Raw genomic sequence first — 25,227 nt, forward strand, 5'->3', positions numbered from 1 at the left:
GTCTCCTTCCGGCCCGTGGTGTTCATGGTGGCCCACTGTAATTTCCATAAACAATAACGTGCACTTCCATAATCCATTTACCATGTAGATACAACAATGGACCTCTTTTTGTTTTTTAACCGAAAATTCCCCATCCAATATATCCACAGATCAGTTGGGCCAGTTCTAAACTCGGACAGCTAACCTAACGTGTTCCAGGCAAACGACAAGAAATATCATGTCAAAACTCATGCAAATAATAATTTTGAAACTATTCGACATAGCGTAAAAGTTGAACTTACAATTTCTTGCATTTGCAAAAAGTCATTCATCATCCCAACCAAAACTTCTTCCTTCCAACCGACGGTAAATGGCCCATCCAAAAAAATTAAGCTCATCATTGTTACCATGATAAGTCCAACAATGTAGGGTTATTTTTGAGGTTCGCATCCAGAAACATGACTTTGTTTATATTCAAAGAAAGTATCTTCCTTTTTCGACATCCATATTTTAGATTTAATAATCTCGTTTCTTTATCATATTTTCTTATTTTCTTGCACATTTAAGAAGACATGTTAAAGTCTTTTTTTTTTTCCTTACATATGTGTGATATATATTTGATAATAGAAAATGGATACATCTACATAATTAATGGAGTTTTTCACTCATCATACCCTCGTCGTCTTAAGGTAAGGTATCATCTATCTCTACCATTGCAGGAGTTTACCAATGGCCAAGCAGTTGCTTGCCAACTTCTGCAGCTTCTGATCAATCTCCGCTACCGGTGACTTCAATCCAGGTACTTGCAACTCCTCAAAGCCATCATCGCAAGTAACAATCCCTGTTAAAGCCGCGCTAAGCTCACTGTTCAAGGTGCCAATGTCATGAGCAGCAATGGCTTCCAATGCCTTCTTGAGACAGTCTTGTGAATCTGTATAACTCTCAATGCAGGCATCAATGGTGTTGGCAATCATTTTCTCCGTTGAAGGATCTTTCAAATTTGTGGCATTAGCGATTGCTTGCTCGATTGCCTTGCTGAATGCTTCCATCTGAAACTTGACAGCAGAGATGACATCCAAAGAGGCTTCTCCACTGATGTGTGGGAGGAGGGAGTCGACGCATTCGACCGGGTATGAGGTAGAGTCACAGATCTTCTGAACACCAGCGCCAACTGTCACCGACAACGAAGGCAATAAGCCGGAGACATGAGGTACCAGTGAAGAAACATGTGGGATCTTGAAAGGACTGGTTGCATCAAGAAATGGTTGCGGGGATTCCACAGGCGATGAGGATGGGATGGGTGTTGGAGATGGTGCAGAGGTGGAGTTGCGAGGGATGCAAATGGCATCGATGGAGAAAGAAGAGAGGGTGATGAGGAGGAACAAGAGGAAGGACTTCTTGTGCTCCGTGGACATCTCTCTTCTCTTTGGGAGGAAGAATTGAAGAGAAGAGGCAAAAGGAGAGGCTTAAAGGTGATAAGAGAGAATAGAAAGACCTCTTAGATGGAAGAAGCTATGCATGGAAATAGGGGGTGGTTTTATTTTTGAACAACTGGTTTTGTGCATATTTAGGAATGTCAAAAAAGTTATGGGTTGTTTATACCCAACAATTAGTTTCTTGCGCATTCACCTTCTCAGATTCTCTAAAAGAACAAATACTGAAAATAGATCAGGCAGTTAAAGATCCCAATGTTTTTTTGTCTCAACTAAATGTTGAGATGGTCTCACGTGATTCATGTGAAATCGTGAACTCCACATATCAACATCGAGATAGTGAAGACAAAAAAAAACATTGGGATTCATAAGACTGTTCAATAGTCTGGGAACGAAAACGATCTTCCAGAATCAATAAATTTGACTTTAAACTAAAAAATTAGAACGATAACTCAACTATGATTAGGTATGTACACATTCAACCCTGTATACACCTGATGAGTGATGGACTGATGGTTGATGTTGAACCCCAAAGTTGATAGGTCCATACCGTTAACAATTTTTGCTTAATAAAACAATAAAAGTCCAGGGAGGGGAAGGGAACTAGAGATCACCTGAATTTGAAAAGTAGGATGATGGAGAAACCAACAAGCAAGCTACAAGGAATATGTACAAAATTCCCTTGAACATGTAGGAAATAATCACTGGCTAGAGGAAAACTGCACAGTGGATCTCTACAAGCCATTAGAAAAAGTCCCCATCACTAATTCCCACCAATCAATACTAGAAACCCTATGCCATTTCAAAAACAAATAAAAACGGAACCTACTCCATACCTTGGCAAGTCGTGTGGCCATAAGTGGCTTCTGATAGAAAAATGTTCTTCTGGTGGTTAAACTAATTTTTTTTAAGAGTCGACTCCAGGCAGGGAGATCTTCAGAGAAACTGAAGTTCGGGAGGGTGTCATTTTCAAGGGTAATCACATCAGACTATGGACCATAAAAAAGCTTCTGATAAGGAAAGGTTCTGCTGGTAAAAACCTTCTTTTTTTTTTTGGAGTGTCATCTCCCTTCATGGAGATCTTCAGAGAAAACTGCAGTCCGGGAGAGGGTGTCATTTTCAAATGTGCTCATACCAGAATAAGGACCAGACGAGAAGATTGAAGATGTCCCGTCAGACTCGAATGTGGTAGATGTTTGTCTTAGGTTAGGTCGATTATTGGAAGAGGTTAACACTGAATCCTGATATTCTGTGATACGCTGGACCATTTTGAGAGACTGCACCACTTCACCCATTGTGGGACGTTGGCTTGCTTCAGGGGCAACACAAGCCGCTGCAATCGTGCACACTCGTACAAAATCATCTTTTGGGTACTTCCCTCCAAGCTTTGGATCAGCAAGTTCCTCAAGTCGATCCTTGTCCCTGAGAATCGGTCTTGTCTGAAAGCAAAATAAACAATTCCTATTACCTTGCTCAATATAATTATTTGAAAATAAACATAATAAACATATACATTAACATTTGTCAGACAGAGCCCACTTACCCAAGTGACAAGGTTCTCCTGCCCAGATGGCTGTGACATATCCACAGGCTTTCTACCAGTCAGCAACTCAAGAAGGACAACTCCATAGCTGTAAACATCACTTTTTACCAATAGATGTCCCGTCATTGCATACTCAGGTGCGACGTACCTATAAGTCAGTGCCAGGACATTTAGAGCAGATTTAGGCAGAAATGCAACAGAATTTGCTGGAGGAACAACCGAAACTAACCCAAATGTACCCATAACACGAGTGGACAAGTAATTTGCTCTGCCCTCCGGAGCCTGTTTGGCAAGGCCAAAATCAGCCACTTTGGCGTGGAAGTTATTCTCAAGAAGTATGTTGGATGCTTTAAAATCTCTGTGTATAACAGAGGGTTGTGAGTCCTCATGAAGGTACGCAAGTCCACGAGCAGCATCAAGTGCAATCATCATTCTGGTATCCCAATCTAAAGGACAGTTTACTCCCAGGGGACCTAAGACAAAAATGGGCCAAAATGTACATGAATATGTTACATACTTACTTAAACATAAGATTCAATGCATTTCAATTAAATCAGCACTTTTTTGAAAAATCAGTTCCAGTCGGAAGAATTTGATAAACATTCAAGAAAGCAAATTACCATGTAGCCATGCCTCCAAGCTTCCATTAGGAACAAGCTCATAACAGAGTAGGTTTTGAGAAGAATCGTGAGTGCTATAGTAGCCAACAAGTTTTACAAGATTACGGTGATGCAACCTGCTAAGCATCTCAACTTCAACCAAAAACTCTTTATCACCTTGTTGCCCTCCACTAGTGAGCCTCTTAATTGCTACAGCTGTGCCATCACTTAAGACACCCTTGAAAACTCTACCAAACCCACCCTCTCCAAGTATGCTTGCAGATTCAAAGTTATTTGTAGCTGCTTTAAGTTCTTCATAGGCTAAAAACCGTGTACTGGTTGGGTGAGGAAGAGATCCTCCTATTGGACCTCCATCAGTAGTTTTTGGCTTTGCTGGAATCAGAAGAAAAACGATGAAAAAATGAAGGAAGAAAGAGAATGAAAATTCACATGCCTTCCCCACTTTCATATATTCCACTTGCAAACTTTACAGGGGGTGAAGTCAACTCAATTTCATTCTTGTGCAACCTTTTTTGAGGGAGACTTGTTACAACTTACAAGAAATTAAACAAGTAACAGACAAAGTGAAGTATGTACCAGTTTCTTCCGGAGAGTTCTCTTTTGGAGAGCTTTTAGGCTTCGCTTCATGGAACGCACATGACCATACTATTAGCACAGATATAATGACAATGACCAATATACCAGCGCCAATACCAATAAGCAGAATCAAATTTGAATGTTTCACTTTGTCTGCTTCACTAAATGTTGCAGAAGCTGATGATTGATGCATTGGAGCTCCCACAGGAGATGAAGCAATAATAGGAGCTGTACAGTAGTTGTGCAATGTCAATATACAAAGGTTCACATCCATGAAATTCCCAGTGATATAACATTTGAAGCCAAAGAAGAGACTTAATAGAAACTACAGTATTTTACCTACAAGTAGAAGATGCTTTGAAGTAAATTGAAAGAAAAAACACATAGTTGATAGTTCTGTAGTTTTATTGGAACATGTCAAATGAAGTTTAAAAGACAATTCTCCCTCTCCATAACTCTCTCCCCTCCCCAGGCTAGGAAAGGGTGATGTTTAACAACTAATTGTCATAAAATTTCCATTTGGCTGGAATCAGAAATTGCAACAAGCAGAATTATCAATTATCACATGTAACCATATTGCTTATTCTTAATATTGTAACCACGGATTATGGGTAAAGGCTCTTTTATCTGCAGAAGTGGATCTATGACTAAAGGATATCATATGACAGAAAAGTATGCTCAGGTTTGTATAGCATAACAGATGACTTTTTGATTACAAGGAACTGAAAGAATGCCCTACAAAATCTGGTGATAAATATTGTAATCATCTTGAAATGATTCCTATCTAAATGCAAGGAAAAACATATAAAATGGGAAAAAAAAAGCTATAGGATCATCAAAGCTTCACATAATTGAGATAGCCAAACCAGTACAAAGAGACAAATCACAGTCAACGCCAAGAATTGAGGAACATTTGGAAATTACCTGGTGAAGGTGCTGGAGGTTCAAACAAGGTAAAATTGAGGAGTTTGTAATCGCCCACCAGTGAAGGATCAAAATGAACTTTATGTGTGGCAAGTGAAGAATTTATCTGGGATGCATAGACGGCAGAGAAACTGATTCCCGTATGTGGTGTAATATCCATTGAGATGTTTAAACTTGATAAGCCGACAACATAAAAGTTTATCAGCTCTATTTGAGAATTTCGCAAACTAAGTTGGAACGCTAATTCGTCTAAAAACATATTCCAATTAGGAGTTTGTGAGACATTCAAAAGGAGAAGGTCAAGTTTTGCAGGATACACGCAGTGGCAACCATGACTCCCTCGTTTCAACACCATAACTGGCTTGCAACAATCTGCCGTGACAAGAATTTTTACCGAAATCAATATTTGTCCAAGGTACATACAAGTTTGGTTAGTTACAACGTTTTTATGAAAAATCTCAGCAGTAATTGAAGCAGTTGCCGTACAAATTTGGTCAACTTTGAAGAATAATCTTACTTCTATTTCATTGACAAATTTCCACACAAGACGGAAACACAATAGAAGGTAAATGACTAAAAAAATAGACAAAAGTAGAAGAGAAGCGTATCAGAGTACAACTTACTGGAGTCGTTTGGAGATAATGGGGGTTGAGCTAAACCAGGAGCAAATGCACCACCACCGGACTTTGTTGGGGCAACACTTACCAAGCCAACACTTGGAGGGACTAGAGCATTCCTCTTCATTGATGGTTCTGAGAACGGTGAACTCCTAGGTGGATGACCCGAAGTTATCAGTGGGTCATCAAAAGGAGGTTGTGCTGGTCCTATTGCAGCTGCTGGTGCACCAGGAGGAGACAAATGTTTCCGTCGACGTCTTTGTAGCGGTGGCAATTTGGCTGGCATGGGAAGAACAGGAACAGCTGGTGCAGCCAAAGGTGTTCTGGTTGGAGATTCTAGTTGTGCTTCAGGTAGATCATCAGCCAAAGTGGCATCCGTAGTGTAAATTATGTAAAATGAAATGACCAAAACCTGGAGCAAAACACTATGGAACCTTTGCAATGACCCTGAAATTTGTATCAAATAAAAGTTTTTCAGTCTACCAAGAGGACCGCCGACCCAATTGCACCTAGACATGAGATAGTATACCAATTGCAGTATTGAAAATTTGCAATTCATCTGTCACTTAAAAGACAACATGTGAATCAATCCACTCTAAGCACGTGTCTACAAGTTTATTAGTCTCAATCTCTCTCAATGACTACAATCAACATATACCACTAAATTTTACAAATCTAACAACCTAAAGCACTGATTTCTAATGTGTACGATTGCATCCACGATAATGAAATGAGATTTTTGAATCTGAGATCTCGCAATTAGAATGCAAAACAAACACACACACTAAAGCAATTGTACATCATTTGTTTACCTAAATCACTCCGTACCTTTTTCATATACTTCTTTTCCTCGAGATTCCACAACCAAACAGGAAGCTAGATATGCACATTGCTTATGATCAACATACCTAATCCTCAATCCACAAAAATCGTAGCTCAAACAACTCTAAATGCCACCAGAAAAAGTTGTCCATAGTAGTGCCAAGGAAATGCTCTGCTTATACTTTACAATTAATCACTGTCATCTTCCACTAAAACATAATCTCAGAGTTGTATCTACCTTTTCTTTACTCTATGTTCATGGAGTATTGAACTATTTTATTCTTCAATTTCAAAGGGAAAAAAAGGAAGCAAAATTATACTGTAACATTAAATCAACAAGAGCGCGAAAGTTTAAATTAAAAATTATTTCCATTTTAGCAACCAAACGCAAAATTTCCAAAACAAATAAAAAAAAACGTTAAACTGTCGGCGAACTGTAAAAATAATAAGAACAAAAACTACAATACCGGCGGGAACCGAAAACACCGACGCCATTGATCCACCGACACCTCAGATCTATGAGTCTTCAACAAATCAACGGCGATATCAAACTCACAAAAATCATAACAAGCACGAAGCAACGCTACAGAGACAACTTATTTTCAACGTCCAATGAAGGAGGATCGGAGACATCATCGCCAAACTCGCAACTTGGAACCCGTGACTTAGAGCCCGCCCCGCCATAACCTAGTTGAATCTGAGTACTAAAGCCAAGTTCAAGCTACAGAATAGAAGTCTTCTGTGTCTCGAGGTGGAGATATCGTCGGCTTCACACAGTAATCAGCGCTGGAGAAGCCGTTGGTTATGGGTTGTAGATTTACTTCTATTATTATTTCCCGTGTTTTGTTCTGGTTTTGCTTTCCGATTGGCGTGAGAAAAGCAGAGAAACGCACGGGCTTTTAAGTTTTAACGTGCGCCGTTAACGGTAAAGAGCAGCACATTAACGGCTAAAAAGCACGCCGGACGTCGCGTCAATAGTACCCTGCACAGCCGACGCATGGTCTCCCGTGCGCACTCAAATGATATCGCTTCAGTCTTTAGAATCCGACGTCGTTTGGTGACGTTAAAATAAAATATAGGACACTAGTCCCAAAAAATACATATATATATATTGGGACACCAGTCACTATTCAAATAATGGGTGGGTGTTTTTCTAAAAAAAAATAATGAGCGAGTGTTAAGCAAACTACACTTTTATTTTGTTATCCCCTAAATAATTCGACACCTTGTCAATGACAAAATACGTATTTATTTGTTTTCATCGTGGGAATCCCACGGTGGGATAAGGCATTAAGGGTGTTAAAAAAATCGTATATATTGAACTAATTGTCAAACAGGTCGACTAATTGCTTATTTTTTAAAAAATTTATTTATAATCAATCGAAATAATTGAAATAATAATCGATAATCGATTGTTTACACCCTTATAAGGCATAGTGACGCATAAAGGTCCTATAAGAAGTTGACCGGTTATTCTTCCATCTAACATCAGTTGAGTAGGGAATTATGAAGTGTGTTATGTAGACTAGTCCATTCCTCAGGAAGTCTCGAGTTCGATTCTCGTTTGTAGTAATATCCTCATAGTCATGTACTAGGTTTTGACTTAATTTATCATGTCATCAGGTATAATATTATGTGTGCGAGACTTACGATTTGAGTTTAGATCTATATCAATTGTCTAGAAGACAAATTTATTAGTGTCGTTATCGACTATAAAAGGAAAAAAAGGAAAAAAAAAAAAAAGAGAGACTACTCAACTCTTAATTAGCATGACACATTTTAAAATAGCACGGCTATGAGTAATATTATGCTAGTGGGTTGTGCCTCCATAACATAGCCATGAATCTTTGACGAGTCTACTTATGGAATGGTCCACTTTGACAACAAAGCAAAGGCATCGTAATCTTTGGAAGACGACCCACCCATGCTTTGGAATGTAGTCGCTTCTTGTTGGGGGAAAGGTGGAAGCTACGGTCATTGGTATGTATTTCCAATGCATATAGTTAAATATACGTAAAGACTTGTTGTAGGTTTTTTAATAGTAGAATAAAGTCAACTTGACACCTATTACCCATAAATAAATTTAAATATTTAAGATTTTTTTTTTTAAGTTTTTCATAATGATAATTGGTGTATCATAATTTTCCTTCGAAGACATCCGATAAATGGTATGTATGGTATTTCTTTCAACACAAGTTTTATAGAATTGGCTTGAAAGGGTACAGGGGCCATGTATTTTTCACAAATTCATAACACCAAGGTTTTTTATCATACGCCATTGATAGTGAGAAAATGCAAAGGACCCATGACAAGATAATTGGGAGAAATTTGTGAGAAGGTTGTGGAGAGGGGAAGTTTTTGATCCCTTGATTCTATGAAATAGGAGGGGTTCGGGATGATTTAGTCACTTCCTGAATTCTTCCCAACCCAATTGAATCCCCGCAAAATAAAGATTTGGGATGGTTTAGTTATAAAATGGCCAAGCGACCTCGGATAAAAGAGGACAATATTCGATTGTGGTGAGAGGGAGTATGATCTCTTAATCAACATATTTTTTGACCTAAAAATCAATTATGACAACTTAGAAAAAAAAAATCGTGCGAACATTTAATTCAAAGCGGACAATATTGATTTATAGTGTTTTAGCTTGATTTTCTAAAAAACAAACGCTTCTTAATGAAGATACTTATGTTTGTTCTATATGATGCATCATATATCATGCACAATTTATTTCACACTGTTTTTTTGGAATTAATATGCAAGATTTATTCAAGGCTCTCGATTTCAAGACTAGACCCAATTCGTTTGGGCTATATACCACACAGGGCAGAAACGGGCTAAACGCTATCATATCTGGGCCAATAGCCCACACAAGCTAGAGTCGGCAACAGCGTCGCCTCCAATTGTAAACTATCAGCTCCTTCCGGCCAACGAATCTGGTTTTGAATCCAACATCTCCAAATCCACGCCCGATTATTCGAACTAGGGTTTATATACGCCAATTTAGGGTTTATTCGGTACCGAGAGAGAGGGAACAGCTGATAATTATACATGTCGAAGAGAAAATTCGGATTCGAAGGATTTGGGATTAACCGCCAAACCACCTACAACTTCGAGCGATCCCAAGCTCCCCAGAGACTGTACGTGCCTCCGTCTTCGCGAGGCCGTGATCACGACAACTACGAAGATACCGAACTTGAAAACATCGAGTATGATGATACCGAACTCACTACTGCCAATAGTGCGCCAGAAGACGGTGGCGCTGAGAATGAAGAGATTGGCCCTCTCGACGCATTTATGGAAGGCATTCACGAGGAAGTGAAGGCAGCGCCGCCCCCGAAAGCTAAAGAAAAGATTGAGAAGTACATAGATGACGAAGAGGACGATCCGGTGGAGAGCTTTCTGAGGGCGAAGAAGGACTTGGGGCTCACACTGGCGGCGGACGCTCTGCACGCTGGGTATGACTCAGACGAGGAGGTTTACGCAGCTGCCAAGGCTGTGGACGCTGGGATGGTGGAGTATGATTCGGATGATAATCCAGTGATCATGGAGAAGAAGAAGATTGAGCCAATTCTGGCTCTGGATCACAGTACTATTGACTATGAGCCATTCAACAAGGATTTTTACGAAGAGAATAGAATCCTTCAATATCTGGTGAGCACTGTGAAGTTTTATTTAGTTACTGATGCATTAGTAAGGTTTTAAGACGTCAATCTGAGTATAAGGGAAATTCTATATTGTTAATTTGTGTGGTTATGTAGGTCTGTCAGGTGAAAGTTATTATAATCTGTGTTGGTTACTGAACCGCTAGTGTTTGGGAAGAAAAAGTGTCTCTGTATTGAAAAACTTCAAATGCATTGTGTTTAAAGTGAGGCAGACCAGAAGAAGCCGTAAATTGATGTCTTTAGATGGAGGATAGTCAATGAGCAAGAGTACATTCCTTTTTTAAATGTAGGATTTTCATTATAGTGTTCACTTGCATCACTGTCCTTCTTGTTGTTGCTGTTTCATCATTTCTTAGTTTTGAGTGAGTATGATTCTGACTTCCATTGTCCTACTTCAGGAATGAGTGAGCAGGAGGTTGCTGAATACAGGAAGATATTGGCTGTTCGTGTTTCTGGTTTTGATGTTCCAAGGCCACTTAAGACATTTGAAGATTGTGGCTTTTCTCCTCAACTAATGAATGCTATTTCAAAACAAGGGTATGAGAAGCCCACCCCAATACAATGTCAATCTTTACCAATTGTACTTTCTGGAAGCGATATCATTGGAATAGCAAAAACTGGTTCTGGTAAAACTGCTGCATTTGTACTTCCCTTGATTGTGCATATTATGGATCAGCCTGAACTTGAGATAGAAGAGGGCCCTATTGGAGTCATATGTGCACCTACTAGAGAATTAGCTCATCAAATATGCCTGGAGACTAAAAAGTTTGCGAAAGCACATGGAATACGTGTCTCTGCTATCTATGGTGGAATGTCAAAGCTTGATCAGTTCAAAGAACTGAAGGCAGGACGTGAAATAGTTGTAGCTACTCCTGGGAGGTTGATAGACATGCTAAAGATGAAGACAGGCACTTACAATGTTAAGAGCAACTTACTTGGTCCTTGACGAGGCTGATCGTATGTTTGACCTAGGATTTGAGCCACAAGTAAGGTCCATTGTTGGTCAGATTAGACCAGATCGTCAGACATTGCTGTTTTCAGCAACGATGCCTCACAAAGTTGAGAAATTAGCTAGTGAGATTCTCACTGATCCTGTCAGAGTTACAGTGGTTGGGTAGGGATGGCCAATGAGGATATTACTCAGGTAGTTCATGTTATTCCATCTGATGCAGAAAAGATGCTCTGGCTTCTTGAGAAGCTACCTGGAATGATTGATGATGGTGACATTTTAGTTTTTGCTTCCAAAAAGGCAACTGTAGATGAGATAGAGTCGCAACTAGCTCAAAGGGGGTTTAAAGTTGCTGCTCTCCATGGTGACAAAGATCAGGCTTCTCGAATGGAGATATTGCAAAAATTTAAATCTGGCGTCTACCATATTCTTATTGCAACTGATGTTGCTGCTCGTGGTCTTGACATCAAGTCAATTAAGTCAGTGGTGAACTTTGATATTGCAAGAGACATGGATATGCATGTTCATCGAATTGGTAGAACAGGCCATGCTGGTGACAAGGATGGGATTGCATATACTCTTATAACTCAAAAAGAGGCACGGTTTGCTGGTGAATTGGTTAATAGCCTTGTTGCTGCCGGCCAGAATGTGTCCACTGAGCTGATGGATCTCACCATGAAGGTAATTTTTGTGATTTGCAGTTTTATATACTTTTAATGGACTTCATATTTGCATACTGAAGCACTTTCTGTGATCTTAGTCCTTTTACGAACTTTCTGGTTTGCTGGTAAGTATCCAGAAGGTTGGAAAATGGAAACTTGTTGATTTGGTTTCTAATATATTTTTGAGCAAAATGGACCTGCTGAGTGACCTTAGCAACTTATTTGATTTGCTAGATTGAAATAATTATTCAAGAGTACGGAGCAATATAATAGGGGTAGGGCTAAGTGGCTAACAATGCAAATCATTTACATTTATTTTTTAAAAATATTTATTTAGCGTGTCTCAAGCTCGAATGAGGATAAACAATGTACAGTTAGGTAATAGAAAGTAATAGAAAGAAATATCTAGGGGTGCATGTGCGGCCATAGTTAATTATTGTATGCAGGCAATTTCCTAACAATTATTGAAGTTAAAATGTTGATGAAGTAAGAAGTTAAGGTCAAGAACCACCTCTAAAATTGCTGTTATTTGTTCACCTCTCCGGATACTTGGGTTTCAGGTTACCATGTCCATGTTCAAAATGTGGGATTTACGTTTTGAAAGGTAGTAAATGGTCAGTGAAGATGCTTAAGTAAGAATGATGTAAAAGTAGTTCCGGCGATATTAGTTACACACTAGATCACTCTGAAGCCTGCATAATTTATGCTGCATCATGTCATGGTAGATGCAAAGGCCAAAGAGTACAAGTTGCACAAGATTGAGAGGTTTGGAAAAGCATAAGCAGTGGATTTTTCTCAAGGATTTCTCTGATCGTTGTTTCTGATCATTAGTCTTTACTCTTGTTTATCTAGTATGGATTACATTGTAGTTCGTTGGTATGGATGTTTGTCCTTTATACTCCAATTAACTATGATTAATCTGGATGGCATAGTCTTGGAAAGCATTCACATATAATTTGTTTTATTCCATTATTCCTGTGATGTTAATAGATTTTTTTAGACTTGATGTACATGCAGCATGATTATTGAGTGACTTCTACTTTGTAAATCATTAGGATGGGAGATTCAGGTCCAAACGTGATGCAAAAAAAGGAGGTATGGTTTTTCCACCGTGGATTGATGCACCGTTCACATGAAATCAATTGATTGGTGTTGTGTGCTAGAAAATTACAATGCCTTTGATCAATAGAATGGCATCTTTTCCCAAAATATCTAATGGAACCCCCCGAACCCATTCATCAAATATCATAGAAACTAATTCTCCTCAGACTTTTAGTTAATGTTTCAGTCCTGTAATTGTCACTGATTAATTTGGCTATTTAATTTAATTTGGCAATTGATGAATCTCTTATCTTACTGGATTGAAAAACTTTATCAACATTTTACATCATATGTAATATCTTGTGCAGGAGGGAAAAAGGGCAAGGGGAGGGGTGGAGGTGGTGGTGGTCGAGGTGTACGTGGAGTGGATTTTGGTCTGGGTATTGGCTATAGTTCTGAATCTAGTAACACTTCATCACATCCCGTTCAAAGTCGATCAGCCGCACTTAATTCGCTGAACACAGGCGTGATGGCACAATTCAAGAACAAATTTGTTGCTGCTTCATCGAACTCACAAGGTCAGGGGTTGAGCAATAGCTCGAATACCTATGCCAACAATAGACCATCTTTGCCTGGATTTGTGTCTGGGGGTAGAATTGGAGGGGATGCAAACAGAGCTTCCACAACTAGTTCATTCAATTCTTCTATGTCAAGAGTAAATAATAGTGATGGTCAAAGGTCTGGAGAAAATGCAAATCGGAAACATGCAGACAGGTTACTTGGCTTGGCATTTCCAGAAATCACATGATTTTGCAGATTTTATGTTCACATGACAGCTGTTTTTAAATATTGCTTATTCATGCAGTTCCAGGGAAACGGGAAGGGGAAGAGAACGGCGGGGGCCTTCTGGTTGGGACCACTAATAATCCTGCACGGCTGCACCTATCTCACATGAATGTAATTCTTTTCTTCTCTTACAACTTTTTGTGCAAAGCTTTGAATGGTTCATACAACTTACTTCTGCTGGATATTAAATGATTCTAATTCTACTTGTTCAGCTTGCCAAAAGCAGTTTGGGAATGACACTTATGTGGGACTTCCAGACGAAACACTCCGGGGAATTTGTTCAGAGCGGATTATACCGTACAAGCATTCTTCTAATCAAGTTTATGCTGCTGATCATGTTCAGTTCTGTATATTGTAACTTGTAAGTTATACTATGACCGGATAATCAGAAGTGATTGATATACATCAGATCGCAATTGAATCAATGTGTATTATAAAGGGATGAGAGCATTCTTTACGCTTATAAATTTTACAATAAGAGGCAGTGATCTTGTCAATTGAAAACCTTTAAAAAGAAAGTGAATACCCTGTCAATATCAATTTTTGTGAGTAAACACATGCCGATTAATAACTGCAAACCACCATCATTACTTTTAGCCTCAATCAAGACCCGGCCATCTGCAAAGCTGCTTGGAACTTTTAGCCGCCATCATTATTTTCATTACAAACATATGACACAGAACAAATCATTTGAGAGACTTTTTCATTGAAAATACTAACGACCAAGAAATGTCTAATCAATAGGGGGTGTATATAGTAAAAATAGGGGGTGTATATAGCAACACCCAAATACTAATATTCAAGATTCAAGCTTCAAATCCGAGTACTTGGTTTTATCTTACATAATTTGAAAAGAAGTTTATTATAAACCCAAATCCATTCAGAGCACATTACAGCTCAAACATAAGAAATCCAAACAAACCCAGAGTTGAGCATTCAGTTTTGCGTATGAGCAGAAGCATATGAGATTCATTTAGGATCAGTGAAGAAGCCGTTGAGCGATGGCATGATTTCAGGTGATTTGCCGCGGACAAACTTTCTCACAAAATGCTCAGAGTATCTTTCTCCCTCAGCATGGTTATCCAACACTCCAGCAAGCCTGTTCTCTTTGGTCACCCTAAGCCCGAAAAAGACACAGAAAATAATCAATCATTCAATCATCTATGATCTATTCCCTCACAAATAAAGCCAAACAATTACATCGCCCTTTTCCCCTACCAAGTTTCACAACAGAAACAAATAAATTCAGACAAACTCACTCTGATATAAATTTGAGCCCAAAAATAGAAAGAATCCTAAAGAACTACATACCCCTTTCATATAGCAAACAAATTTCAAATCCATTAAACTCAAATGAACACAGATCAAACAAAAATAACAAAATCATCATGATATGAAGCAATAAACAAAAAAATTTCTTCACAAGTAATATTTTTATCAAGTAAGAAACTGATTTGGGTTCCCATGGATTCAGCAACACAAACAAATAACTTCAGATAAACTCACTCTGATATAAATTTGCGCCAAAAATAGAAAGAATCCTAAAGAACTACATACCCCTTTCGTATAACAAATAAATTTCAAATCCATTAAGCTCAGATGAATACAGATCAAATAAAAATAACAAAAATTATCATGATATGAAGCAATAAACAAAAAAAATTTCTTCACAAGTCATGATTTTTATCAAATCAGAAACTGATTTGAATCCCATAGATTCAGCAAATAATAGTACAAATCAGTTAAGGGTAAAGTGAATATCAGGAGAGAGAATATAGGGAGAGGGAGACCTGACTTCAGGGTTGGTGTAGATATTTCGCACCAACTGAAACCCGCAAATCCCTACAGCAAGACCAACAGCCGCAAACAATGGATACACCTACACAACACACATACCAAATGAGATCTATCGCACAAACATAGAATCAAATAAAGATCGAACAAAATCAAATCGAAGAGACAAAAACAATCAGATCTGGCAAAAAAAAAAAAAGTGAAAGGAATCAACAATAGATCCGGGAAAACCTCAGGCCTGATCCATCTGTTCACAGAAGCCATTGAAAGCACTGTACGGAGGTAGATCCAAGATTAGAAACCGCAGAAAGATAGAAGACGACGGAGAGACCAAGCAGACTTTTATCTTTGAATTTTTTACTTATTTAGGGTTCGTTTGTTAATTGGCTATTAGAGAGACCACCGCCGCTGACAATTGCATTTGACTAAAAACGAATCAATTGCTGCCATGTGGACGAAAATTTACTACCAAAAGTCGCGTTATAGCATTTTCGTAAGTTCTGTTAATTTCCTTTTTTCTCATAAAATAAACAAAATTATTTGTTTAAATATTCTAGATAGATTGCTCGTATTTGGTTGTAAGTGTTGAATTTATTTTGCACAACAAAAAATACTTTAAAGGACACCAGTTATTATTTACACTCTAGGATAAAGGATGAAGATTGTAATAGATCGACAAATAATGTAAAACTTTGACAAACCTATAACTATGAGTCAAAATAAAAAAAATTCGTTGGACATTTCCTACGCACAACAACAATAAGAAGTTCAAGTACAACAACAAAAGAGTAAGAATTGACACGGACGTGATTCCACCATACTTGATTTAAAGAAACAAGAGTTAAAGAATAAGAAATGAAGAGATCTCGCAATCATAATTTATCTTCTTCATCATCATTCGAGCCTTTATCCTAAAAATTTGGGGTCGGCTATATGAGTCTATGAGAATATTATTGGAAATCCATCACATGTATTTGTTACAATTTATCTTAAACGTTTTAATTTTCTTTTTAAAAAAAATCTTCACATAAGTTAAAATTGAAAGTTGAACTTGAAACTATGCCCAATATTCCACTGGCTGCATAGTGTATCCTTCGAAGTATGAACACCAAATTAAATACAGACAATTCTCTGTAAATAACGGGCTCCTCTTGTTGGGCTTGGGTTGGACAAACAATTATCGGAAATAACGGGCCATTATTTCTGGGCTTGGGTTGGAGAAACAAACTCGTTAACAACGGGCTCCTCTTATTGGGCTGGGTTTGTTTGGGTTTATCGGTGTCCAGGGAGATTATCAGTGAGACTGTGACTCTTTGGTCTGTAAAATCCCCTTTTGCTCTTATATCGCAGAGGCTGATGAAGTGATGATGATGATGAAGAATCCTGGCCGTCTCCGTCTGGTATCCGATTCAGCGTCACTAACCCGACGACTATGTACGGTGTCGGAGGCGGCAGCTTATGTGGAAGCGCAGGTGGCAGGGAAGAAGGTCGGGCTGTATCCTAGATTGTCGGCTTTGGCAGCCACAGGAAAGAGCGTGTCAAAGACTATAAATGAATTCATGATGGAGGGCAACGCTGTGAGGAAAGACGAACTATGTAGGTGCGTCAGAGAGCTTCGCAAGTACAAGAAATACCAGCACGCTCTAGAGGTATTGTTATTATTCGTTGTTTGTTTCTGATTCTGCTCACTTTGAAGTTTGAATTCACTGTGATTCGATTTCCAGTTTTCGTGATTTTCATTCCAAGCGTCAATGATCAATTGCACGCCTTTTGTGTCTATAAATGTTGATATGTCCCTGCACAATATCAAAGGGATTATGTTAATGTAATGTGTAATCTATCAGAGGGAGAAATGAGGATTTTTTTTTTGTGTGAGGATTTATTTCAGTAACCTTGAGGACGGTATTACATACAAAAAAGTAAAAGCTTTTCAAAAATTTCTTGAACTTAATGCATTGGAAAATTTTCCTACTTCCTATAATTCTTAATTGCTGAAGCCTTTAGTTAATTTTGTCTCAACTTTCTGGACGTTATATGAACCCTTTTTAAATTTAATCATCATCCGGACAGTGGAAGTGTCTAAATATTGTACTATGATCTTCTTCTGTGTCCAAGGGTAGGTCTTTCGCGGGTGGTAGGTTGCGTTGCTTGTAAATGGGGTATTACAGCTTTAAAAGCAACTCCTACAAATTAGAGGTCTGTGTACAGAAATGTAGAGTATATGCTGATTTATATGTATGGCATTTGTTTGTATTTACGGCATTTCTGGTGTAGTGCTCCTCTATATTTAAACTGCCTATGCTTCTGATTTATGATAAAATTGCATCAATAAGTAATAATTTTCTCGTTTGGTGATACTTCATGGATATTGCAATTCTCTTTGTTTTCAGTCATGAACTAGTATTCAGCTTTGTTTATTAATTCCGACTTCAGCTTTTCAAGTTTAAAAGAGTTGTGAATAACTGAATATAGAGGGTGTGCATACTATATGAAGGTATTGGCCACAGTCCGAACATTCATAATGAGAGGATACGGATGCAGAAGCTTCTGACGCCCTTGTTAAGATTAATTTTCATCGAGAAGCCTCTTTTTTTTCCCCCCTAATGCTAATTAATGCCCGTATGATGCACATTTTTGTTTAATTTATGAAATATCTATGTTGTAAGTCAACATATTTGTGTTTCGTCCATTGTGTTTGCTACTATGCTGTAGGTGATGGAGTGGATGGAGAGGAGAAAAATGAATTTCTCCCTTACTGATTATGCGATACTCGTAGATCTTGTTTCAAAAGTAAAAGGGATTAGTGCAGCGGAGAATTTCTTCAATTGCCTCTCCCCATCTAAAAAAAATAAATTTACGTATGGAGCTCTTCTGAACTGTTATTGCGAAAAACGTTTGAAAGACCAGGCGTTGGCTCATTTTGAGAAGATGGGTGAGTTGAAGTTCGTTACCAACTCTCTACCTTTCAATAATCTCATGAAACTATATATGCAATTGGGCCAGCCAGAAAAGGTGCCTACCCTTGTATATGAAATGAAACAGAGAAATATTACTCCTTGCTCGTTTGCCTATAATTTATGGATGCAGAGCTATGCATCTTTGAATGATATTGACGGAGTGGAGAGAGTTATGGAGGAGATGAAGGTGACTGGTGAAGATACCCGCAATTGGACTACGTATTCTAACCTGGCTGCAATCTATGTTAGGGCAGGACTTTTTGATAGAGCAGAGTCGGCTCTTAAAACAGTTGAGGAGAAAGCGACACTTCGTGATCGTGAGGCATACCATTTTCTAATAAGCTTGTATGCCAAGATTTCTCTCACTGAAGTGAAAAGAATGTGGAGTTCTCTGAAATCAAAATTTTCTACGGTCACGAATTCGAGTTATCTTGTTATGCTTCAGGCTCTCGCTAAGTTGGATGTCCAAAGTATGAAGGAATTGTTCGAGGAGTGGGAATCCGGATGCTCCGCTTTTGATTTTAGATTACCAAGTGTTGCTATAAAAGCATATCTTGGGCAAGGCATGCGTGAAGAAGCAACAAGGGTCTTTGATAATGCAATTAAGAGAACTTATAACCCTTTATTCAAGGCTCGGGAGACATTCATGGTTTTCTACGTAAAAAACCATCAGCCAGATTTGGCTCTGCAGCATTTGAAGGCTGCTCTCTTTGAAGTAAAGGAAAAAAACTGGCATCCAGCACCAGAAACAGTCGGTGCCTTCTTTGAATATTTTGAAAAACGGAGAGATGTTGACGGTGCTGAGGAGTTCTGTAAGAATTTGAGGAATCTTAATCATCTGGATTCTTTTGCCTACCTTATGTTGTTGAAGACTTATGTAGCTGCCAACAAACAGGCTTCAGAGATGCGCAGGAGGTTAGAGGAAGACAACATTGTAATGAGCAAGGAGATTGAGAATTTACTTGAAAAAGTTTGCCCCAAATAGGCTTTAATGTTGAGCAGTTCCCTGAATACTGTTTTAAATGAGTATCTTGGTGATGCTCCAGTTATTGATTGTAATTTTTTTGTATTACATTGTTATAGATTTGGGGATTTATAGGGATTTTTGGCAGTGCAACTAAGTACAGAAAATGCTGTGGTATTCATCATGACAATTCTAAAATATTACTATATTTCTTCATGAATCATGCAGACTGTCAAATTTTCCTCTCTGCAATATGTACAATAACTTAAGTGTGAGGTGTGTCAACACAGAAAATTTGAGAAACGCCTTACTTTCCTGAATAACAACAGAGGCATGTACAAGAATAAGAAATCTTTCAATCAAGAGAGGAAAGAGTATATCATTAGGCATAGTTTAGCGTGCTCACCTTGATCAGCAACGAATGCAGTGTGTGACTGTAGCTGAAAGGCAAAATTTTGAAGCTGTGAGAAGTTGGGGTATATATCGACCAAACACTCCTCCCCAAAATGCAACTCAAGATGGCTGAGGATCGGACGAGAGCTCCTGCACATAGCAGAGACATTCACCGGTAAACAGACTGTATGTCTCTGATTAAAACTGCATAGAAACAGCAGTATCTTCTCCGACAAAATATGTGATTAACTGCATGGAAACTACAATGCCTTCTTTTTTTTTTCTTTTCTTTTTTTTAACTACAATGCCTGATTGCCTTCTATTGTGTGCATTTGTGCAGGACGCTTAACCAGGTTGAGAACCTTCCCAAAAGATATTCGAAAAATATATATAAATACAAACAATTTTTTAAAATATCCAAAAAACCTGGGCGTGGATTCCAATGTCTGAAACTCGTGGAGCACAACTCAGCTGATAACCGCTACCTAGAAGTAGGTCTTCTCGTCTTCTCTCTCTCGCTTATCTCTTCACTTCGACTGCCGTCGCTCATGGCTTCTTCATCATGTTCCTCTGAATCCCAACAAAACCAGCCGTGACCCCCCCTCCTCTCGCTCTATCCCCTAATAAGGCTGGATTGATTGAATGGCGTCAACGCCGCAGCACTTTCCAATCACAGCCACCAAGCTAAACCAGAACCATCAATACCCACAAAACCCCCAACTCAAGAAGACCCACCACCAGAATAACCACCATCTACGCCACTGGGCTACCCAAAAGGTCTCTCTCTCCAAACCCCCTTCGTCCTCTGCCCCCAATGTCGCCAAACCTGCCACCGCCAGCGCCGCTGTCCCTACAGCTGGATTCCCCCCTCTCGCTCCTCTTTCTGGTCCGAAATCTGAGCTCGGTGCAAACTTCTCTGGTCGCCGGTCGACCCGGTTTGTGTCTAAGATGCATTTCGGGCGACCCAAGACTAATATGGGTACCAGACATAGTTCCGTGGCAGAGGAAGCTCTTCAGCAGGTGATTCAATTCGGAAAAGACGAGAAAAGCCTAGAAAATTTGCTTCTTGGTTTTGAGTCGAGGCTTTCTGGGTCCGATGACTATACATTCCTTCTCCGGGAGCTTGGGAATCGTGGGGAGTGTCTAAAAGCCGTTCGATGTTTTGAGTTTGCGGTGAAGAGGGAGAGAAGGAAGAAGGAACAGGGGAAATTAGCGAGTGCAACAATCAGTATTCTTGGTAGATCGGGGAAAGTTGAGCTTGCTAGGATTGTGTTTGATACTGCGTTAAATGGGGGCTATGGCAATACTGTGTTTGCCTACTCAGCGATGATTAGTGCGTATGGACGGAGTGGATGTTGCGATGAGGCCATTCAATTGTTTGAATCAATGGTAAGTTATGGTTTAAAGCCTAATTTAGTTACTTACAATGCTGTAATCGATGCTTGTGGTAAGGGTGGTTTGGAGTTTGGAAGAGTAGTTGAGTTATTCGATGAAATGTTGAGAAATGGAGTCCAGCCAGATCGAATTACTTTCAATTCTCTGCTTGCTGTTTGTAGTAGAGGAGGAGTGTGGGAGGCAGCTCGTGGTTTGTTTAGTGACATGGTGGATAGAGGGATTGATCCGGATATTGTTACATATAACACTCTATTGGATGCTGTTTGTAAAGGTGGGCAAATGGATGATGCTCTTGAAATCATGTCAGAGATGTCCGCGAAGAATGTATTGCCTAATGTTGTAACTTATAGCACTGTGATTGATGGGTATGCAAAGGCTGGTAGGTTAAATGATGCACTTAATTTGTTCAATGAGATGAAGTACTTGGGCATTGGTTTGGATAGAGTTTTGTATAACACTCTCTTGTCAATTTATGCAAAGCTTGGTAGATTTGACGATGCTTTGGATGTTTGCAAAGAGATGGAGAATTCCGGGATACGGAGGGATGTTGTGACATATAATGCACTTTTGGGTGGCTATGGGAAACAATGGAGGTATGATGAAGTGAGGAGAGTATTTGAGGAGATGAAACAAAACCGGGTAACTCCTAATTTATTAACATACTCAACATTGATTGATGTGTATTCAAAAGGTGGTTTGTATAAAAAGGCAATGGAAGTGTTTAAGGAGTTTAAGGGGGTGGGATTGAAGGCGGATGTTGTGCTTTATAGTACACTTATAGATGTTTTGTGTAAGAATGGATTGGTGGAGTATGCTATATCCTTACTTGATGAGATGACCAGTGAAGGAATTAAGCCTAATGTTGTGACTTACAATTCTATAATTGATGCATTTGGCCGTCCAGCAACTGCAGAATGTGTTGCTGATGAAGCTAGGGATGTGAGTAAGGTGCAGTTGGAATCTTCTTCGTCTACAATAATTATTGAAGATGCTTATGGAACTGAGGTAACCGGTAGGGATGATAACCAGATCATCAAGATTTTTGGGCAGTTAGCCACTGAGAGGGCTGGTGAAGCAAAAAAGGACAACGGGGGCAGACAGGAAACTTTGTGCATTTTAGAAGTATTTAACAAGATGCACGAGCTGGAGATCAAACCCAATGTTGTCACATTTTCAGCCATTTTAAATGCTTGCAGGTATTGTTATTTTCTTGCTTAAATTTCTCTTCCATTATCTTCAACAACCTTGTTAAATGCAGAATATTATGCAAACTGAACTTCTATTGGTACTTTCTTGGAGTCCTCTTTGTTTACTTATTCTCTGAATTCTGCTTGAAGATACTCTAATTGCAAGTGCTTTGGATAGGTGAAGCACCATGACTAATATTAGAGATTCTTGATATACTACAATGATTCACACTGATTTGGGAATCTAATAATATGGTTGGGTGCAAATTTCAACAATTATGATGCAACTGACATTGCATTTCTGATATTTAATTGCTAAAAAGACATTGAGATCTAAAAATAGATTTCTTTGTGGACATAAATTTGTGACCTTTTGATCTCAGACTTTGCTGGTCTCTATGAATCAAGCTTTCCAAATAGCATTTTTCCGACTAAGGCACGTACATTTGAATCAAATTATCGTGGTGATGGACTTAAGTGATATGTAAGTAGAGTATGATGACTAAAAACCTAGTTGTTTTGATAGACCATGTATTACTAGCTTCCTAGAATCTCAGACTGCTGACTGGAAATTTTGTTCCTGCCAAGTATTGACATTAGCCGGGATCTATTTCCTTCACTGTTTTCAGTATGTCACAAGTATCTTATGTTTGCAAAATTGCCGAATGAACCAATGTAGACATTGTGAAAGCCAAAAATTCTGTAAATGAGTGCTAAGTGAGAAACCCAGTTTATAATATTTTCATATGCAATGTACGGTCTGGGTTGCAGTTAATTGACTTACTTCTCTATAATATTCTATCTGCAGCAAAAGCCAGTGAATTGGATGAAACTGCTTTGATTTCCTTCTTGTTGAGGATTAGATGATTATAATTCCCTTTTAGGGCATCCTGGCAATGTTTCTTTTATTTGCACTGCATTGGTGCCCAAGATTAAGTGGTGATTTGGTGTAATTTTTATTGCAATGATAGAGTGTATATACATGTCTTCTTAATTCTCATTGTCATCCTTGTACCATGTTAAAACATCATTAACTTTAAATATGTATGTTATTCACTTGTCAACTGTCTTCTTGATGCAGTCGTTGCAATTCCTTTGAAGATGCTTCAGTGTTATTGGAGGAGCTCCGCTTGTTTGATAATCAGGTATATGGTGTGGCTCATGGACTTCTAATGGGGTCTAGGGAGAATATATGGATGCAAGCTCGGTCCCTTTTTGATGAAGTAAAGCTGATGGACTTTTCAACTGCATCTGCCTTCTATAATGCTCTGACCGACATGCTCTGGCACTTTGGTCAGGTAAATTTTGTTAGTAGCTGCTGATATCAAATGCATGTTTCCTTGAATTGATTGTGATATATGCTCTCAAAGAGTTTTTCCTTAGTTGCATTTAAAAAGAGGAGGAGGTTTTCCCATGGTTACTATTGCTTAAACTTGCTGTTCTCATGAAGTTCCAACATTCAATGCAATTGTTTCTCAGAAAAAAGGTGCCCAACTGGTTGTTCTTGAAGGGAAACGTCGGCAAGTATGGGAGAATGTGTGGTCTGATTCTTGTTTAGACTTGCATCTTATGTCTTCTGGGGCTGCTCGGGCTATGGTTCACGCATGGTTGCTAAACATTCGAGCAATCTTGTTTGAAGGGCATGAGTTGCCAAAACTTCTAAGGTATAAAACCAAACATTGGTAGCTTTATTTGTCCGTAATTGGTCTCTTTTGTTTCAAGAGGAAATAGCTAAACCTAACCCGTGTTCTGTTCAGCATTCTGACCGGATGGGGCAAGCACAGCAAAGTTGTCGGTGATGGCACATTAAGGCGAGCTATTGAAGCACTCCTCACCGGCATAGGAGCACCCTTCAGAGTTGCCAAATGCAACTTAGGTAGATTTACCTCTACAGGGTCTGTAGTAGCTGCCTGGTTAAGGGAATCTAACACATTGAAAGTTCTTGTACTCCATGATGACAGAAATCGTACTGGAAGTGCAAATAATCCCCTTCTAGTTTGTCATATCTGATATGTCAATTTCCTTGTAAACATATGTACCAAGTTGTAAGATAATGAATGGATTTTTCTTCTGGCTTCACTCCCATCCCATCCCCCTCTCCCTCTCCCTCTCCCTCTCTGACGTTGCTATTTTTGTGGGTTAAAGATCTAAGTTGAATATAAAAGGGTATGAATGTGTTATACGTCTGTATGCCGTGTAATGAAGAAAAACTGAACCGGATACAAACCTTCTATCCAAATGGGTGTGGGAGCCACTAAAAATCTGTAAATCCTAATACAAACCATATTTGAATCCTAGTCCCTGTCGTCAACTATTATTGTTGTTATATAAAGCCACTTACCCTATCTGTTTTATAATGTCTCGCATTGTACTCCATATCAATCAAAGCTTAAACAACATGACAGCCGTTAATGGTGATTATTTAGACAATGTTATTGAAGACAAGAATCCTACTTTCGGAGATATTGAAGAGTTAGAAGACATAGTAGACAAGAAATTTAGGAACTTCAAGAACTTCGCAGTAGTTGAATCTATACCATACGATCACAAATTCATTAGTAGAAGATCAATCATACATGTTGATCAAGAAAGAATAAAGCTTGAATGGGAAGTTATAAAAACATGCCTGCCAAGTTCAATATATGTTAGAACCTACGAGTCTCGAATTGATCTCATGAGAGTAGCCATGGCAGGACTTGAAGGTACTCCATTCTGTCATGGCTTATTCTTCTTTGACCTACATATCCCTCGAAATTACCCAAATTGCCCTCCCGAGATATCGTATCGTGGAAATCTCGGTTTTAACCCTGACGAGAATATCTCTATGAGGCCATGGATTCCTGGAAATACTGGGATCTTA

The 25,227-nt window shown here is 38.9% G+C and overlaps 5 protein-coding genes and 1 pseudogene across 7 annotated transcripts; 3 read left to right on the plus strand and 3 right to left on the minus strand.

Moving 5' to 3' along the window:
* Positions 1 to 686: 686 nt before the first annotated feature.
* On the minus strand, positions 687 to 1,960 carry LOC119990859 (probable pectinesterase/pectinesterase inhibitor 34). Its single transcript, XM_038836986.1, has 3 exons — positions 1,887 to 1,960; positions 1,582 to 1,621; positions 687 to 1,403 (listed from the first exon to the last, which is right to left on the minus strand). Exons 1-3 carry the CDS (start codon positions 1,958 to 1,960, stop codon positions 687 to 689), a joined length of 831 nt encoding a protein of 276 aa, XP_038692914.1.
* On the minus strand, positions 1,832 to 7,474 carry LOC119991341 (proline-rich receptor-like protein kinase PERK3). Of its 2 annotated transcripts, XR_005466213.1 has the most exons (9): positions 6,982 to 7,474; positions 5,699 to 6,139; positions 5,076 to 5,447; positions 4,152 to 4,379; positions 3,576 to 3,947; positions 3,185 to 3,428; positions 2,956 to 3,103; positions 2,249 to 2,851; positions 1,832 to 2,146 (listed from the first exon to the last, which is right to left on the minus strand). XR_005466213.1 is itself a non-coding variant. In XM_038837699.1 (8 exons), exons 1-8 carry the CDS (start codon positions 7,007 to 7,009, stop codon positions 2,474 to 2,476), a joined length of 2,211 nt encoding a protein of 736 aa, XP_038693627.1. In that variant the 5' UTR covers positions 7,010 to 7,474; the 3' UTR covers positions 1,832 to 2,473. The 2 variants fall into 2 exon arrangements, 1 of the variants encoding a protein (XP_038693627.1); XM_038837699.1 differs by having other exon boundaries at positions 1,832 to 2,851.
* A 1,925-nt stretch (positions 7,475 to 9,399) lies between these two features.
* On the plus strand, positions 9,400 to 14,161 carry LOC119991342 (annotated as a pseudogene).
* Positions 14,162 to 14,431: 270 nt separating this feature from the next.
* LOC119991343 lies at positions 14,432 to 15,860 on the minus strand. The gene is made up of 3 exons (XM_038837701.1): positions 15,703 to 15,860; positions 15,468 to 15,556; positions 14,432 to 14,794 (listed from the first exon to the last, which is right to left on the minus strand). Exons 1-3 carry the CDS (start codon positions 15,733 to 15,735, stop codon positions 14,647 to 14,649), a joined length of 270 nt encoding a protein of 89 aa, XP_038693629.1. The 5' UTR covers positions 15,736 to 15,860; the 3' UTR covers positions 14,432 to 14,646.
* A 904-nt stretch (positions 15,861 to 16,764) lies between these two features.
* On the plus strand, positions 16,765 to 19,530 carry LOC119990711 (pentatricopeptide repeat-containing protein At1g02370, mitochondrial-like). 2 transcript variants are annotated; one of them, XM_038836778.1, is made up of 2 exons: positions 16,765 to 17,120; positions 18,184 to 19,530. In XM_038836778.1, the coding sequence occupies exons 1-2, from the start codon at positions 16,836 to 16,838 to the stop codon at positions 19,411 to 19,413; spliced, it is 1,515 nt and encodes a 504-aa protein (XP_038692706.1). In that variant the 5' UTR covers positions 16,765 to 16,835; the 3' UTR covers positions 19,414 to 19,530. The 2 variants fall into 2 exon arrangements, with proteins under 2 accessions (XP_038692706.1, XP_038692707.1); XM_038836779.1 differs by having other exon boundaries at positions 16,987 to 17,120; positions 17,966 to 19,530.
* Positions 19,531 to 20,240: 710 nt separating this feature from the next.
* Positions 20,241 to 24,446, plus strand: LOC119990710 (pentatricopeptide repeat-containing protein At2g31400, chloroplastic). Its single transcript, XM_038836777.1, has 4 exons — positions 20,241 to 22,376; positions 23,449 to 23,665; positions 23,847 to 24,031; positions 24,125 to 24,446. Exons 1-4 carry the CDS (start codon positions 20,428 to 20,430, stop codon positions 24,375 to 24,377), a joined length of 2,604 nt encoding a protein of 867 aa, XP_038692705.1. The 5' UTR covers positions 20,241 to 20,427; the 3' UTR covers positions 24,378 to 24,446.
* Positions 24,447 to 25,227: the final 781 nt, after the last annotated feature.

The sequence above is a fragment of the Tripterygium wilfordii genome, chromosome 22 (genome assembly GCF_013401445.1).
Source record: "Tripterygium wilfordii isolate XIE 37 chromosome 22, ASM1340144v1, whole genome shotgun sequence".
Classification (NCBI taxonomy): domain Eukaryota; kingdom Viridiplantae; phylum Streptophyta; class Magnoliopsida; order Celastrales; family Celastraceae; genus Tripterygium; species Tripterygium wilfordii.